The sequence below is a fragment of the Anoplopoma fimbria genome, chromosome 7 (genome assembly GCF_027596085.1).
Source record: "Anoplopoma fimbria isolate UVic2021 breed Golden Eagle Sablefish chromosome 7, Afim_UVic_2022, whole genome shotgun sequence".
Taxonomy (NCBI): domain Eukaryota; kingdom Metazoa; phylum Chordata; class Actinopteri; order Perciformes; family Anoplopomatidae; genus Anoplopoma; species Anoplopoma fimbria.
Window position 1 is genome coordinate 14,124,083 of NC_072455.1, and position 19,342 is coordinate 14,143,424.

Genomic DNA, 19,342 nt, shown 5'->3' on the forward strand with positions numbered 1-19,342 from the left:
CGTGAAGAGTGAACAAAGAAGAATACAAGATAGATTGAGAGCAAAAGGAAGGGAGATAGGAAGAGGTGAGAGCACTTGCTGGTGGCAACAGTGAGAGGTAGTAGAGCGCGAAGGAGCGATTGATGGACAGCAAGAGAAATTAGAGAGGAGCACTTGTGTTTTTGGAGATGTTATTGAGTCGAATAAGAGCATGTAGTTGTAAGACGGGTCAGGGCGGATAGTCTTATTCCCAGTGGTCAAACTGGTCTTTTTTCTCTCCCACGCTCTGCTCCTTTTTTTTATTTTAAGTCGCCCACACTTAATCTGCTAAAGGACACAAGAAGCATTGCTGTCTAATTTGAGGAAAGGAAAGTCGGTACAGGAGGTGTTGAGCAAAGAAATCAAAGGAGTTCAGGGTGCAGGTGCTCCGCTCGTTGCAACAACCCAAATAATAATAACTACCCCGCCTCATCTAATTGCATTGACACATTTTTTGGGGCGTTTCTGGATTTGGAAATGTCATTAAACTGTGACAATTCGTGTCAGCAATATTTTTGTATATAGCAATATAGCAATTACACAGTTCTAGATATAGTGTAGACACATCTGATGGCTTCGAGAAGAAGCTGTTTGTTTATTTTTCAGCTGGAGGGGTTGCTGGTCTGATCTTTGGAAGCATATTGAGCTGTCGGGTGGGTGTTTGCTCGCTGTCGCAGGAAGTGAAGTTGGTGTAGACAGAGTACAAACAATACAGCAGCGAGGATCATCCTAACTTCATGCTGGTCCCCACAGCCCAAGTGTTGTACGCTCAGGCAGACAGCGAGAACAGAGGCAACAGAAGGAGCACTTGGTGTGCTGACTGTGTGTGTGAATGTGTTTCCCCGGTCTGTGCACCAACCAGTGGGGAAGTGGTGGAGCCTTTAGACTCTCTATGATCTTTATGTATTTCTCTTAATTTATGGACCTGGATCATCACATTTTAAAGCAGCTATAGCCAACTTTCTTGCTTTAAAATGATTAAGTAAATGTTATCGTTTTAGAATAATGTTGCCTTAGGCATTTAGATTGGATTACGTTTTATTTATTTTTTTGGGACGGTAGCCAGGCAGCTGGTGGTAGCGTGTTGCTAATGCTAGCAGCAGGAAATAACCCAGGTGCTACAAGGAAGCCAGGACCGCGTTATCATGGCTAGAGTTAGCCATGTTTACTAAGGTTAACACTGAAGGCCAGAAACAAACTTGGACAAAGACGGTGGTCTTATTTAAATGACCATGGTAAAAAATTACTTTATTCCAAAACCAAATTTTATCTACCACTATCCAATTAGCTGAGCACACTCACACACAAATACACACACACACACACACACACACACACACACACACACACACACACACACACACACACACACACACACACGGATATCTACAAGAATACACACTATGCACAGCTTTTCTGTCAGTGTATCCATTCCACCTAATGTATCCATTCCACCTAATGATTATCCCATAAACCCTCGACAGGCAAGCACATGCCACATGTTCATGTGCAAAATGGAAAGCAGTGGACAAATGCAGCCAGTGGTTTATGTAGATCGAATAGTGTCCAAAAATGCATCAAAACAGGTATTTTGTAAGGTTTTGATAGTGTGACAATAGACCTGTTTGATGCAAAAAGCTTTAAAAAGTAATAAACTTAAAGGCAATATCACTGTTAATCATCTTTATAAAGTTATGGATACTTTAATCAGCGTGTTAAGAGGCTCACTCTACACTGGTACTGACACTTGAGAGACACCTTAGAATGCAAGAAATAGGTTGTATTGTTTGGATATGTATTCACTCATCAACACCGTCTGTGTGGTAATTAATAGAAACATGCAAAAGCGCAGATATTTTGCATGTTTCTATTGCTGAAAAAGAAAGTGAAATGTCTTTCTTTTTCTTTCTTTACTTTCTTTGAAAAAACTCATTCCTCAAATCCAGTAACCCAGCTGATTCTCAAAAATATTATAATACCATGGCAAAAACACACACACACACACACACACACACACACACACACACACACACACACACACACACACACACACACACACACACACACACACACACACACACACACACACACACACACACACACACACACACACACACACACACACATGTCCCAGATGTCCCAGATGCAATCAGTGGGGCCTTTGACATGATCCATTGTGCTCTAACGATTAAGCCTTAGCCCTGCTCGGTGGCCTATAGGCCAGCTCTGCTGCTGTGCATCTCATCACATCCCATTTATCACACTGTGTCTGTCTCCACCTCCAGTCCTCTATCACATCAGACTACCATTGACCTACTATTGACCCACACACACACACACACACACACACACACACACACACACACACACACACACACACACACACACACACACACACACACACACACACACACACACACACACACACACACACACACACTCATTTCAAACACACAGCCATACAGTTGGTTGATAGTACAGTTTACTATTTTAGCTTTTTTGCAGTTCTGTTCATGTTGCTCACAACTCCCTGTTTGCAACATGAGATCTTTGGTGCCAACGTTCTATTAGAATCAGCCATTCCTACAGATCCATCAATAATATATATATGACAGATATGTGTGTTTTACTGTTTTTGCACACGATCCCAACAAGAATTGCAGTTCTAACGCATCAAAAATGTTTAAAACCTTGTTTTCTTTGTACTACTCAAACTCTTTTGAGACTTTTTTTCGGAATATGGAGCACATATGATTTACACGGATGGTTGTAGCTTGGTCAAGATCTCAAAAGAAAATAAATATTTCATCAGTTTTTCAATAAATGAAAAAAACTGAAAGCCTCATTCCAGAGTATATTTTACCATACAAATTGGGGATGTATAGCTATGCATTTCTTAAACCTCTTGACTTGCTCATAGAAGATTAGTAACAATTCCAGTCCATCAGAAATATGAAAAAAATATAGAGAAAAGTATTCCTTCCATTACACTGTTACAATATTTTCACCACTCTGTAACCTTTGTGTTAATTGGACCACTAGTACAAAGAGCCTCTGTGTATTTGCACACAGATGACAGTTCATCATTTGCTCTGAGCAATTTCCCTATTATTACAGCTTGGAGCCTCGGCGTAAAAGGTCAATATTTATCTCCACCTCACACCCACACGTGCTTGTGCACACACAATCCCTGGCCTATCCATACTAATGAAAATAGAAATGGTTGAAAAATACACTAAGTGGAGCCTATATGGGAGAAAAGAAAATTCTAAATTGGAAAAGGTATGAAATTCTGCATGCCGTGTTATTCCACCTTGAGTTGTCGTTTCACCCCAACGCGATCCATTATCTTTTTTTAATTATGGCTCTCTGTAAGGAGAGGGCCCTCCGCCTCCATCTCTCCATGCTCGGTTTAACGTATGGGAAGATGATATCGCAGCAGGCTCCTGTTAAGAAGTAATATATGCTCTTTAAACACTGTGTCCTCTACAGCAAGCCGTCTCTCTGCTGTTGCAACTGCCAGGAGAGCCAAGTTATGTTGAGGTCAATCCTTGGTTTATCATCTGCCTTTGAAAATCAACCACGAAAATATATATGTAGACTTAATAATGGAGTTATCCTTCCTGTTACACCCTGAAGTTCAGCTGTGCCACTTAAGTGCGTCAACCCCTTATCAGTGTTTACTGACGGCACACATCATTTCCCATAACATCAACAGCAGACAGTGACGCGCGGCACGGCGGACCCACGCTCCATCCCCTGTGACTAATCAGTCGGTTGATAATGCAGTGGAAGGGAAGGCCAGCGTCTCATCAGGAGACCAGAGGGGTGGCGACTCCGAGGGCGGCGGTGGGCGGCGTGCTAAACTGGAACACTCGACACAAGTTCAGGGCCTAATCGTCTCATTGTCTCCGTTCTGCTTGAGAGGATCAGCAGCCATGCTAAGCTCCTCAGGGTACCAGCCCTCAGCTGCTCTCTGCCATCTTGCTTTGTTGTTGTTGTTTGTGATTGCTGAGCAGAGCCAATTTATTTCAGTGGCTTTGTTGGTTATTTTATTTTGTTCACCTTTCAATTTTGTTTTTTATTAGTCATTGTTTCTTCTTTGTCTTTAGTGTTCTCTGTTGTTCCTGGGGTGCTGTTATGAGAAATGAGCACAGTCTTGACTAGCCTGTCAGTATTTCTTGTCAGTAGTAATTCACGCAAGTTAACATTATGCCACTATAATAAAATACTCTGTTACACATTACAGGCTTTTAATGTGAAGGAGCAGCAGTGGTGGCCAGTGGCAGTAACTTAAAGAGGCTGATCATGCTCATTGCAAGGTTCATGCTTGTATCTCGGGTTTCTACTAGAACATGTTTATATTCTTTTATGTTCCAAAAAACAAATTAATTTCCTCCTACTGTCTGAGTGAATTTATCTGTATTCACCCTCCCCGTTGTAGCGCCTGTCTCATTAAGCCTTAGCAAAGGTAGGTCTCAAGCCGTGGGCGGTATATTCTAACGAGCCTGCATGTGACATATAAAGGGGGGCCAAATCTGAATGTCTTGTTAAATCACATGTGTTCTGTTCTAGCCCACAAAAAAAAATGACTGGGTTGTCTGATTTCACAGCACACCCAGATGTAAATGCACAAAGCAAAATGACTTTAAAAGTAAAATAACCAACACAAATCAGTGCTCTGCCATGCCACCATGAGTAAGCCTCTGCCTTCACAGCGTCAGCCTGTGTCTGAGTGGAAGCATTTGCCATCTGTCCATAATCTCGCATAGGATGTCAAGGATTTGTTGAGGCTTTTGGATGTATATTCTGGACACAGAACAATACACGGAATACAAGACATTATGTTGTCATTCAGCGCCTCTTCTATTTGTCTGTAGACGGGTGGTGAAAAAAATTACTCCGGAAAAACTAATGAAGGAATTATTATACATATACCACATGTTCTCCCAGTAGAGCTGATGATGGGATTATTAAAAAAAAAATGTTATAAGGGCCTTGCAGCATAACATTTGCATATTTTGAAGGGATAATTTATGGGGGTGGCTAGCTGTTTGGTGTAAACTTTAAACAGCAGTTCATCCCACATTGGGATCACATGTGAATCCTGAGGCCGGGAAACAAACCACCCGCCCTTCTGTGGGCATTGCATGCTAAACTTGTGTTGTGGTAGAAACACCACAAAGCCAGAGGCAGAGAGAGAGAAAGAGAGAATGACAGAGTGGGAAGGCTTGCAGCCCCTGAAGGCCTCAGTCCTATCTGTCACTGTGCCAGAACGAGTCGCCCTGTAACTGATCCATGGACACAGAGTCTACAGGTCAACTGTGACAGCCTGCCTGGTGTGCACGTTTGTGTCTTATGTAGGTGCGGGTGGGTACATCAGTGCATCTGCAGTCTGTCTCCCATGATGCCAGTGGCTGTCACCCTTCTGTCATCTCCTGATCCAGAATGCAGAGATGTGTGTGTGTGTGTGTGTGTGTGTGTGTGTGTGTGTGTGTGTGTGTGTGTGTGTGTGTGTGTGTGTGTGTGTGTGTGTGTGTGTGTGTGTGTGTGTACGTGATCATTCGCCGCTAATGAAATGAGATCAGGTAGAGACGTGGTGAAGGGCACCACAGGGTTAGAGATGCACAAGAGCAATATGTTGCCACAGCAACAGTCAATGAGACTTTGTCCACGTGAGAGTGGCTCACGTAGGGGGAGTGAGAGAGGAGAGGCGGAAACAAGTTGAAGGGAAGCAGTTGCCATAGCGACTCTCCATTGCAGCTGCCTGTAAATTTCTCTCCACCCAGTGTGAGTGAGTCTGCCTGACTTTAGCTTTGCCTATGTTTTAAGTATGACTGTGTGTGGTACCCTAGTATATGACTGGTGTTTTAGGAGGTATGTTCTGTGCTGAAACCTTTGATGCATGGCTCAGCAGGTATTTCACATTTATTTTTTCTGTGTGTGTGTTTGTATATAAATATAAAAGCAGGTTTCTGCAGGAAGCCAGACACCCTTCATCTCTCTTTCCTTCTAACAGATGCTGTGGTGGTTATTTATGTTGTTGTTCTGCACTACTACTCTTTCATATCCCCAGGCCTACACTACACACACACACACACACACACACACACACACACACACACACACACACACACACACACACACACACACACACACACACACACACACACACACACACACACACACAGAAGCCAACAGGGGCTGTCACTGTGCCACAGTTCTAAGTCCTGTGTGCCATATGCTACCGTACCATAAAGTATCATTGTTCTCAGTCAGCATGGAGGACTGGTTCAAAGGCCAACGAGGGCCCATCAGGGACCATGCTGCATGCACACAGCTCTGTGCTAGCAGCCATATGTTAGAGCATCTGACATTGACTCTGAAATGTGCTTGAATGTATCATCCTAGTTTTAATGGATGCCTATTCGATTTTACTCTCAGCTCCCCCAAACTATTCCTATTTACTGTTGATATGATATTAAGTAACAGTTGTTGAAGTGGAATTCCAAAGTACTTTGACTCCTTTCAATCATAATCGGGAATAATGCATAACTTCATTGTATCTAAAAAGCAGAATAACTCCATTCAATTAAGAAAAGGGAAAGCACTTTTTCATGTGTAAAGAAAAATAACAATCTAAGACTCACAATACTCTTTTGGATTAAAGTACTTTCTAGTCTGTGTTACACAAAAAACAAACCTAAACTTTGTGTCATGTATACCAATGATAGAAATTATATTTTCCCATGGAACTTTTCAGTTATCTTTCCATTTCTTTGACCTCAAGGCAGTATCCACTAACAATTTGTGCCAGTGCAAAAAGAAATGATGGCATCAAAGAAAGCAGTGTTTTTCTAGAGATCCCCCACAGGGTAATCGACCCAGAAATAGGTTGATATAGCTGTCCCTGCAGCTCAGGGCGAGTTGCGATTTGCATTTATGGGAGTTCCAAGTTCCAATGTGCAAAATAAAATGAGGAAATTATGGAAATTCATAACAGACATGATATATTAAGAGCCAGTGGCCATTTATTATCTGTTGGTTGCACACAGGATGTTCTTCAGACATCAGCTATTCTCTTTGCAGGCTTGGCTTTAATATATAGTAACTCCTCATGTCAAACTGGGGCCTTTTTTCTAACCAGTAAATTACCCTTGTGCTGCCCAGTTGCTTTCAGTGTGTTTGTCGTCCCAGAGCGACTTTTTACACATTGTTAAAACATATTTTCTTCGCAGCAGAGAGTTCACTTGTCTCAGCAAAATAAATGTTTTTGTTTTGTCCACACATTTGTAGATTCTCAGTTTTAACTAATTACCTCTTTCTGCCAACCAATTACACTCAACTCTTGTGCACTGTGCTTCGGATTGCATCAGTGTTGGTCAATCTGAGCAAATCTGTGAAATCTAAATTACCTCAAGTTCACGTTTAAACAGGCTCTATTATGCTATTTTCCAGGTGCATATTTTTATCTCAAGTTACAGTTACAACATGTTTACATGCGTTAATGCTCATAATCCTCCTTGTTTTTTTCATCCTGGCTGTCCTGCAGCACCTCTTCTCACCCTCTCTCTGAAACTCTCTGTTGTAGCGCTTGCTCCTCCCTCCAGAAAGCAAAGTCTGCTCTGATTGGTCAGCTAGCCCGCTCTGTTGTGATTGGTCAATGTTTCACATTTCAAAAAACTCTACCTCCTGGAGCTCTAGATCCGTCTCTCTCTTTTGTTGTTTAAGGGCAAAACTAGCCGGAAGGAGTTTTACGTCACTTCTGTAACATTATGACCTCATAAAGTTACAGAAGTGAAGGAGAGAATTCAATGGAGCCGTTTCAGGAGCTTCTGAGGGGGAGGGTAACTCCTTTTAGGCCTGGACTTCAGGTTTTACACTCTACGGACCTTTTACATGTAAAAAAAAAACCATATAACACACTAAAGAAGAGGGAAAAAGTGGAAAAGCATAATAGGGCCACTTTAAGAGCAGAGATTCAGTTGCAGGGAACATAGCAGTTATGAAGCTCTGATAAAAACTGTATTGTCATCTAGCCCAACAATTTGTTCAACACAATATGTGATCAAAGATAATATGAGAGGTGTAAATACAGCTAGTGACTTCTTTTGTTTTGTTTTCTTGCTCTCTTTTCTCCTCTTTGTGTGTGTGTGTAGATATCCGGGACCGCAGGAAGAAGCCGGTGATGCTGTTTATTCATGGAGGCTCCTACATGGAGGGCACCGGAAACATGTTTGATGCCAGCGTCCTGGCCGCCTACGGCAACGTGATCGTGGTGACCATGAACTACCGGCTTGGTGTGCTCGGTAAGTGACTTGGATATCTTAACTGGGTTAACAGCACATCATTGGCACATGCCCCCAAAAGACATTCATGTTACTCACTCAACGCCATCACAACAATAAAAAAACAATCATATGCGCACACGTGCAGGTCGATTTCTCTCAGCACTCTTGTTGATTAAGTCGGTGATTGATGACTTCAATACATTTCATCAATATCATGACAACGACTGTAGGTGTGAACGCATCATGAACGCTCACTTTGTTATGGATTCCCTTTGTGGATTATTTCAGTCTAAACACTGATTATCTGTTTACACTTTGTTTGAATGCCAGGGTTTTATGAAAGGCCCGCAAACCATTTAAACCCCCTCCAGCAAAAAAAGCATGGCATCCATTTGTCACTAATATTTTTACTCAAACGAAACAACCGTAAATCTTAAATTTAGTTTAAAGGTGCATCTTATGCTTATCTTACGATAAGTATTGTCACAGCGTTTTATAAGATCTGATCGGATTCCTGTGCTTGTGAATAAACAGATAAGGTGATAGATTACAGATACATTTGTATGAGTGAAAGCAAAAACTCCACATTGATTTGTCATTGTTCTGATAAGCAATTCTTCAAGTACCAATGCAAGAAATATAATAGCTCTGTGTTTCTTTCTGTTTTAGCAGTGAGTTCAACAGGCAAATATTCTTAACCTTATGCTTGAAATAGATTTATGGAGTTGCAACACCTTTGACTTTCTCACAATGTGACCACTCACTCTATTATTTATTGTCTGTCTGTAAGAGAGTTAGTTAGTAACTCTCTTGGAAAGGCCTTTTATGATTGGGAGAATTTGGAGACAGGAACAAGCATGCAAATCAGACACAGATCTGGCATTTTTTACTGACACAGAAATGCACCTCACAATTCTTCTTTTTTTTACTGCGTGCCCTTGCCTGGCGCCTGCAACCTCTGGACGTCTTTTTTGCAGCTGTATAATTCATTCCATAAAGACAGAGGATTGTAAAAAGGAGAAGCCATTGATATGATGCACTTTTGAGCTGTTGCTGCCAGAGACATTGAAGGTGAGGGATTTGGAAAGTAGTTAATGTGGCTTTACAGACTGAGTGCAGTCAGTATACTGTTACCTGTCTGCTCAGGTCGCATTAGGTTCTGCCAGTCAGTTTTGTTTAAAAAAAAAAATCATCTGTCGCCTCGGCTCTCCGGCACGAGCTCGTCATCCTTTTCCTGAAAATACTCTTGACTTCTCCTCTTTGTTACTCACCGCGCTCTGTCTCGCTCTATTGAGACCAAGTAATTTAGCTCGGAGAGGAGGAACATGCCTCTAAGGAGGCAGGTGCTAACTAAAGGAGTCTAAGTGCTTTAGATATTTCATTAGCCAAAGAGAGAGTGGGCTGCTGGAAGCTGTTTAAAATCGGCTGCTTCGCATTTGTTTAGTTCCTTTTTTTTAAAGGACGTTTGTGTGTTGTTCTTCTGAGCACTTACACAGTTTTTACAAAGATGACAGACTTTTTTTTTTTTTTTTTTTGCCTGCAATTACCTTAAGTGTTTTCAATTCTGAAATTCAATCTAAAATGTGATTATTATCAAAGATCGTTGAAGCTGCCAGGAAACCAGTGTGTGACAGGGGCGTGTTTCTTTGCTTTTATTTTCCAGTACTGTGCAGTGATAAGGAGTTAAAAGGATCTTTTTTATTTTTATTATTTTATTTTTTATTATTCCTGTCTGTAGAAATAACATTGTTCTCAGCATGTTGACGTCTGAGTTCAGGGAACACAGCAGCATTTCTCAAAAGAAAGCCTTGCACTCATTGCTCGTCACTGGAGTCTTCCATAAACTTCTTGCATGACAGTTATGAGTACCAACAAAAGCCATGTTCTTTGTTTTCCTTCATATTGATAATGGGGGAGTTACTTTGGAGGGAGACCTGAAGGGACAGGCTGTCAGTGTCACACTCTAGATTCAGTGACTTTGAGAGCTAGTGCCTCTAGTTATTTTCATTGGCTACACTGGGCTAGTTTTTTTCAATTGGGTGATCTGTTGCTGGTTTTTCTATTGTTACCTACCCAAGCTTTAAACAATGTCACAGGTTAGCCAGATTTATTTGGAATAGAATACACACACACACACACACACAGTTTTCCAATGGAATCAGGGAATTGTTATCGCCATTTTTCGACCTCCAATTGGTTTCAATATTCCTTCTACCCTGTTAGCTCAGACGACCTGAGTTTCTTGCCTGTGTGATGTTGTCATAGTGATGGGGAGTTATGGAGATATCGAGTTCCCATATGTAGGAATTATATTATTGATAACAGTGTTATCATGACAAAAATGAAACAAAGTTTCCTTTGATGCGGTTAAACTTAATTGTTTTTGTGAATATGTTTGGTTTATTATCAGATCTGTTGATGATCTAATCCGGTTGACAGTTCTTAATTGATAAAAAAATGGGCTTCATAATAAGACGGGACTTATTAAACAAATCATTAATTATTTACACTTGTTTGTCTTTTAGACTTTTAGATTGCCAAAAATAATCCGGATCAGAGGGAATTCCAGTGGGTGGATTAATAAAAGACATTTAGTTTTCAAGAATGATAAAGAGAGTCGGAAATAACAGCAGCTACGCCAAAGGTTTTTACTGAATTTGATTAAACTAAGAAAGGAGATAGCGGTGAAGTACTACTTTCTCTCAGATTATTACTATGTCACTGGATGTGCATTAGGTAGGACTGGAGTTTATTCATCTCCTCTCGCAGTATCTTTACACGTCTCTCTCTTCGCCAGTCTGGTGGCATCTCTTGCATCAAGGAGAAAACAAATTGAGAGGGAGACTTTTGTCATTTGTATGCAGAGTGAACACCGCAGCTCCCTCCCAAATATGAGAGCCATCCAGTGCAATTTGGCCATGATTAGGAGAAATGTGAGTAATCTTTCGCACCATGTTACCTATGTGATGGATGGCATTTTTTACTTTGACAGCCAGAGAGAGAGAGAGAGAGAGAGAATGACAGAGAAGCCAGTATGGGGGGTTAGAAATGCGCATTTGTGTGTTTTTTAGAGATGGTGTGTGTCAAGTACGTGTAGCTGCATGCATTCATGCATATCAATGTCTGCTCTGTGGATACACTGTGAGGGTTCCCACTGTGTTTGTGTTCTTGCTTCAGCAATCCGACACGCTGATTTGGAAGGGCAACGCAGGAATTATTGATACAGGAGCTAGATGTGGTCATGTGAAATGCAAATTCAATGCCGCGTGCCTGCCAGACAGAAACGGTTATCTTCCATCTCTCCAGCACATACTGGGTTTTACAAAGGTTTTGTAAGTTGATTGTTGCGGTCTTTGGCTTCAGCTTGGGTCAGCAGTCCAAAAGTTAACCAAGCCTACCACAAGTTACTCTGAAAGTTTCAAATGTTTGCATTGCTGCATGTTTTCAATTTAGTATGGTATTTAATAATCCTGATGATTGCAGCTGGAGGTAGTTTAAATGCACTGCTGCTTATTAAAACTTAATGCTGGTCTATTAACATTGTAAATTGGAAGAAGTTCTCTGCCACTGGACTTAAAATCTGGTCGTCAAAACTATTTCTTGTATTGTAATCACATACTCTTCCCGCAAGTGAGGCTATAAATGCCGAAATACTAGTTAAGCTACAGAGGAAGACGTTAGTGAAGAACATTTGAGTGTGCTCGGCAGACTGAAATCAGCCAGTTTGAAATACAAGAACAGTGTATTTATGAAGGGCAGGGCTGGGTATCGTTTGAAAAATGAAGATACCAACACCCTTAAAGGGATACCGATACTAGCAGAATACTTCAATCCATACCCATCATGTGAATGGAAGCATTCAATTGAATAAAACACCACCAACACCAATGTTAAAATGTTTTGGTGTCATCTCGGCACGCTGAACTGTCGCTCCATCAAATACACCATGGTTCCAGTTCCTAGTTCAACCGTGTGGGTTGTGGCTTCTGCGGTAGTGGGCCAATCACAACACTCATTAATCAAATGCTTGCTGTGATTAGCTGCGTGCAAAACCGTATACGTTTGGGAAAGTTTCAAAACTACATAGGCCTGGGTTATTTTGGTTGATACCTTTTAAAGGTAACAAGTAGTTTACCTAGCCATAGGCAGTGGTAGGAGTATCGTCATGGAGCATGTTGGTTCAATTCAGTTTATTTTGTATAGCCCAGAATCACAAATTACAAATTTGCCTCAGAGGGCTTTACAATCTGTACACATGCGACATCCTCTGTCCTTCCCTCACATCGGCACAGGAAAAACTCCCCTAAAAAAACCCTTTAACAGGGAGAAAAAAGGAAAAAACCTCTGGGAGAACGACAGAGGAGGGATCCTTCTCCCAGGATGGACAGAATGCAATAGATGTCATGTGTACAGAATGAACAGCATAACAGAGAGACAACACATTCAATGTATATAATGATTCATATAATAAGACTACTTATAATAACAGCAGCAATTATTATAGTAGAATTATAATTATGAAAATAGGGATAGTAATGTGATTAATAATAATAATCGAAGTAGCAGTGGGTGTCAGTCGGCTCACAGCAGGAGGCACGACTACAGTCCAGGTACCACAACGATTCATGGAAACCTGCAGAGCGAGAAAGCAAAAAGGGCTTCAGGGTGGAAGTAAAGCTAAAATGCTTAATGGTACAGGTAATAGTAAGAGTAATGTGACTAGTAATAATAATGGTGGTAGCAGTCGGTGTCAGCAGGGCCATAGCAGGATGCACGACCACAGTCCAGGTACAGCCATGATTTATAGAAGCCTGCGAAGCGAGAAAGCACAAAGACTCCAGGGTAGAAGCAAGTCAATAAGCGTAATAGTACAGGCAATAATAATAGTAATGTGACTAATAATGATAGTGCCTCAGCAGATGGCACGATGACAGTCCAAATAGAACCCTGATTCCTGGGAACCTGCGAGGCGAGAAAGCACAAGAACTCCGGGGAAGAAGTAAAATCAGTAATGTGCATAAATAGGAGATTAATACATAAAGAGGGAGTGAGAGAAGAGGAGAGAGGAGCTCAGTGTATCCTAGGTAGTCCCCCGGCTGTCTAGGCATATAGCAGCATATCTAGGGGCTGGACCAAGGCGAACCTGAACCAGCCCTAACTATAAGCGCTTTCAAAAAGGAAGGTCTTAAGCCTGCTCTTAAAAGTGGTGAGTGTGTCTGCCCCCCGGACTGAAACTGGAACCTGGTTCCACAGAAGAGGAGCCTGATAACTGAAGGCTCTGGCTCCCATCCTACTTTTATATACTCTAGGAACCACAAGTAACCCTGCATTGATTTGAGCGCAGCTTTCTAGTTGGGTAATATGGAACTATAAGTTCCTTAAGATAAGACGGTGCCTGGCCAGTTAGAGCTTTGTAGGTAAGTAAAAGAATTTTAAATTCTATTCTTGATTTAACAGGGAGCCAGTGCAGAGAAGCTAATACTGGAGTAATATGATCTCTTTTCTTAGTTTTTGTTAGAACACGTGCTGCAGCATTCTGGATCAACTGTAAAGATCTAAGAGACCTATTAGAGCAGCCTGATAATAAGGAGTTACAGTAATCTAGTCTAGAGGTAACAAATGCATGAACTAGTTTTTCTGCATCACTTTGAGACAGGATTTGCCTGATTTTCGCAATGTTACGTAAATGAAAAAAGGCTGTCTTTGAGATCTGTTTTATATAAGAGTTAAAAGACAGATCCTGATCAAAGATAACTCCAAGGTTCTTAACGGTAGTGCTGGATGCTAGAGCAATGCCATCTAGAGAAACTATATCGTTAGATAATTGATTTCGAAGGTGATCTGGGCCTAGTAGGATAACTTCAGTTTTTTCGGAGTTTAACATTAAGAAGTTACAGGTCATCCAGGTTTTTATGTCCGTAAGACATGCTTGAAGTTTAGAGAACTGGTTAGTTTCGTCTGGCTTAATTGATAGATATAACTGGGTATCATCTGCATAACAATGAAAGTTTACTGAGTGTTTTCTGATAATATTCCCCAAGGGAAGCATAAGGTAAATAAAATAGGTCCAAGAACAGACCCCTGTGGAACTCCGTGACTGACCCTGGTTTTCATCGAGCTTTCATTGTTTACATATACAAACTGAGATCGGTCTGATAAATACGACTTAAACCAGCTAAGTGCGGTTCCTTTAATGCCTATTAGATGCTCCAATCTCTGTAATAGGATTTGATGATCAATGGTATCAAATGCAGCACTAAGGTCTAGCAATAGAAGTACAGAGACAAGTCCTTTGTCTGAAGCTATTAGAAGGTCATTGGTAATTTTCACCAGTGTCGTCTCTGTGCTATGATTCACTCTAAATCCTGACTGAAAATCCTCAAATAAACTATTGGTATGCATAAAGTCACACAGCTGATTTGCTACTGCTTTCTCAAGGATCTTAGAGAGGAACGGAAGGTTAGATATAGGTCCATAGTTAGCCAACACCTCTGGATCAAGAGTAGGTTTCTTAAGAAGAGGTTTAATTACAGCTAGTTTGAAGGCCTGTGGTACATGGTCCGTTTGTAAAGACAGATTGATAATTACCCTAGTTGGAATCGGGTCTAAGAGACAGGTGGAAGGTTTAGACTTAGAAATAGTTAAAGTCAATTGTTGAAGGTCGATGGGCGAAAAGCCATCTATATATATTTCAGGTTCTACAGCTGTGGATCGATCGGTACTGGTTGAGGGCAGTAGATTATAAATCTTATCATTAAAGAAGTTCATGAAGTCACTACTACTAAGGTTTATAGGAATACACGGCTCAACAGAGCTGTGACTCTCTGTCAGCCTGGCTACAGTGCTGAAGAGAACCCTAGGGTTGTTCTTATTTTTCTCTATTAATGCTGAATAATAGGCTGCTCTAGCATTACGGAGTGCCTTCTTATATATTTTAAGACTCGCCAGACTAACCGCACTTCATCCACATTGATGGAACGCCATATCCTTTCAAGTTTTCGCAATATTTGCTTTAATTCGCGGGTTTGAGGATTATACCATGGAGCAAACCTCCTTTCTTTTATTAGCTTCTTTTTTAGAGGAGCTATAGAGTCTAGTGTCATTCGCAGTGAGCATGCAGCACTATCAACAAGATGGTCAATCTGAGACGGACTAAAGCTAGCGTAGGAGTCCTCTGTTATATTGAGCAATGGTACTGAATAAAACCCTGAAGAAATCGCTTCTTTAAATTTAGCTACAGCATTATCAGATAGACATCTAGTGTAGAAACTTTTGCCTAATGGCGTACACTCTGGTAGAACAAATTCAAAGGTTATTAGAAAATGGTCCGATAAAAGAGAGTTCTGTTGAGAGACAATTACATTTTCTATTTCAATACCATATATCAGAACAAGGTCGAGGGTATGGTTAAAACAGTGAGTCGGTTTATGTACACACTGACAGAAGCCAATAGAATCTAATAATGAACTAAACGCAGTACTAAGGCTGAAGCGGGGTTTGAACAGCAGACCTTTTACTTTGGAGGAAATTGGTCTAACCAGTGAACCACCAGGAAATCAACCTTTTCAATCTTTCTTTCCATCTGGCCGATTGAGAGACGTGATCTTTTCTCTCTCCGTCTCCACTGACACCGTTATTTGACAGCCACCTCTCCAGCCCTGCCAGCGCTAAGCAAATGCTAACCATCATGGAATCATTCACATAGAGGAACATGCCCGGCTCTATCCATATGCTAATATGGAAATGTACCTGTCTACACCCAGGCAGACATGTTTCTCCAGCTGCAGACCTGGCTCAGGGAGGAAGCAGCAGGCGGTCTCCAGCGACATCTCTGCGGGGAATTCTGCGGAGTTCAATATGTAATGAAAAGCTTCACCCGGCCACTGAGCGCTTGACCTTGCCTCGGCTGCCTTAGCGACAGACATGCTTACAGTACATACGTCACCTCCACCCCAATGAGCTTTTCATATCCTCCCTCGCCAATGCGAGAGTCGGGGAGGGTGAATGAGAGCAGGAGAGAGAGATGAAAGTGAGGCTAGAGTACAAAGCTTAAAGCATTTTTCTGGAGCTGCAACACTTTCGCGTCGACATACTGCATGCATCATGAGCTGTGTGTGTGTGTGTGTGTGTGTGAGTAGCGTGAGTAGTGTGAGTAGTGTGACAGTGGGAGAGAGATGAGAGAGAGGGGGCAGAGAGCAGGGGGAGGGGGAGGGGAGATGGAGGGACTGCATTTGCCTGTGATGCTAAAAATAAAACCTGCAGAGCCACTTTTGAGCGTGCACTAGAGCAGACAATTATATATGCTGTGCAATGCTGTGTGCTCACATGCATGCAGCGGATATGGTGACATTAACAGTGCATAGACTGAACACACATGTGAATGCGTTGTGTGCATTTTAAAGTCCTCCTTAAAATGGTTCTGCCTCACTCTTTTGTTACTGTGTAAAAACTTTGGTATTCTGGGATTAAGGAGTGAAAAATGCCTGCTCAACAATCTGGCAGGGGTTCCTGTGTGTGTGTGTGTGTGTGTGCGTGTGCGTGCGTGTTTGTATGTGTGTGTGCGGTCCCACACCTAGACAGTGATGTGAAATGTGACCTGACACAACCAGAGAAGATATTAGGACACACACCTCTCCCAAACGCTTGCACACATACACACACACTGTTCTCAGTCTCCATAGCAACCTCCGGCGGAATTGATGAGCAAAGTCCTCTTGACTCTATGTGAGGGGAGAAAAAAAGGGGGACTATGGTGTCTTAAGTGTGTGTGTGCTGGGCGGTATAGTGTGTGTGACTTTAAAAGAGAGGCACAGGCTGGTTCAGTATTATCTGAGCGGGGATTAGCACCTCAGCTGGCCAACATCACACATACACACATACACACTCACAATCACCGACTGACACACATTCCCATGGGCAGGTGAGACGCACACAGACGCCCTCCCGCACCGACACACACATTAACACAGTCACAGACATGTGTTCAGACAGCTCTCACAGCTTCCCTCTCAGCACTCCCCAGACGTCATTTCTCCTCTGTCCGTCCGTGGCCCTCACACACTCTCACCTGACATGCCTATACTTTCCTGCCTTCCTCTTTTATCTCCCCCCTCTATTTCCCCACACCTCTCCTCTTTCCTCCTATATATTCACACCTTCAGGAACCATGTGGAGTACAGCTATGTATTGTGCAACACTGCTATCAGTATTGGTCTAATTCTTAAAAGAAGAGTATTCCCAGTATGGATGAATACAATCATGTATTATATGTACTGGTAGATGAGACTATCCAAGTGAAAAATATGGGGCTCTCCTTTTAAAGAAGTCTGGCAGTCCAACAGTGTAATAAACCCTCTGAACCTCTATCTATACATCCAGTATTTATTTCACTAGTGGTTCAACACATTGATTGCATCAGTTAGTTTTCAGCCCAGCAGCACTGGAAATGAGCTGCCTCTTTAACAATGCAATATTAAAGTAAAGTTCTGGCATCTTTCACGCTGGCTCTCTGTTGTACAGATCTGGGGAAACATGAACAAGTGTTAACATTCTGCGAAAAGCATCCTAAGGCAAATACTTTAGTTTTACATGAATCATTCCAAATGCTTTGAGTCGGAAGTATTATCTATTGTCTGTGTATATATATATATATATATATATATATATATATATATATATATATATATATATTAGGGATCTACTAAGGGGCAACTTGACGGACAACCAAACAATTGAAAAAGCTTTAGGAGGCTTGCATTACACCATTTGCCTCAATGTACTTGTGTTACCTTAATCTTGTTTCACAAGGCACATGCTTCATGGAACCGAAGTCTTACAATCCCAAAGTATCTTGTTTGTTTTACATTATGTGTGCAGTTTGTAGATGAAGAAAAATCTAAACACACAAACACACACATACAATATCCTGTGGGCACTCTTTAAGCACTGAGTTATGATGCAGATTATGCTGATGTATGTTTCACATGTCAAACAATCAGCTTTGTAAGTGAGGAACCATGGGCTGGTAATAGCCAGGGATGGATCATCATTACCGAGGGATGACAGACGTTTGAGTCATCACGCGGCGCCACAGGGCTAAAAGGGAGAGTCACTTCTCCCTTGGAGGATGGCAGAGTTGTTTTGGGAGCCAGAATAGCATCCCATACACCTTAACATTCAGAGTGACAGTCACGAAGACAGACTGTTAGTGAGTGTTCATACAAAGAAAAACAGTCAGTATTTATGATGTGAAGCATCTGTGTCTCTGCCAAACTAACCCAGCCTTTGAGCTCTATTTGCATGCAGCCAACGCACATGTATAAGCAACATTTGGCATCAGGATGCAACAGTGCTATGTATTTATGCAAACACATAAAAGCTCACATAAACATGTTCAGGTGTAAAAGATGAACCCCCGGCTACACACTTCCTTACAGTCAGATGTCATCAATTATTGGATTATATTAAGAGGAGTTATTTTACCTGGAAGTATTTCAAGTTAAATGTGTGCCTTCGTGGTTATTCTTTAACGTCAGCTTTCTTTAGTGATTAACTACGTCTCCCCAAGCAGTTCCTAATAATCCTGAGAGAACGGGTGTGAAGATGACACTGGCACCTGTTGGTTATGTGTTAGGGAGAAAGGAGCGACTGGCAAGCTGTTTGCCAGTTGAGTAAATTGAGAGCTCCTCCATTTCCCTCCCCCCTCGACAATCTCACCTCATGTGTGGCGTCATTACTTCCTACTGAGTCTGCTGAGGCTACTGTCAGTGTGTTTGCATCTGCTGCAGCAGATTTCTACCTTCTATTTCTGAATATCACGACCATCTAAGTGTAGGAAATACAAAAAAAGTGTAGCCATAAGCCATCTTGAGCTGGTCTGAGTGGGGAAACTATTTGGAAATTCATACAGTGATGCCATTTTCTCCTATTGATTTAATGAAAAGCTGCCAGACAACTATTGAATCCCCAAAGAAAAACTATCGAGAAGGCATATAAATTGAATAGTCGTGGCCAATAAGTTTATATGTATTTAT

At 41.6% G+C, this 19,342-nt stretch overlaps 1 protein-coding gene across 5 annotated transcripts in view; it reads left to right on the forward strand.

The window, feature by feature from the left end:
* The window catches only part of nlgn2a (neuroligin 2a), a 109,485-nt gene that overhangs the window by 40,200 nt on the left and 49,943 nt on the right, over positions 1 to 19,342 (forward strand). For 2 of the 5 annotated variants that reach the window (XM_054601834.1, XM_054601835.1), the window contains one exon: positions 8,178 to 8,327. In XM_054601834.1, the coding sequence (XP_054457809.1) occupies positions 8,178 to 8,327 (150 nt within the window). Of the gene's footprint in view, positions 1 to 5,639; positions 5,659 to 6,293; positions 6,310 to 8,177; positions 8,328 to 19,342 lie in introns of all 5 variants that reach the window. The other 3 variants (XM_054601838.1, XM_054601837.1, XM_054601836.1) reach the window with 3 other exon arrangements.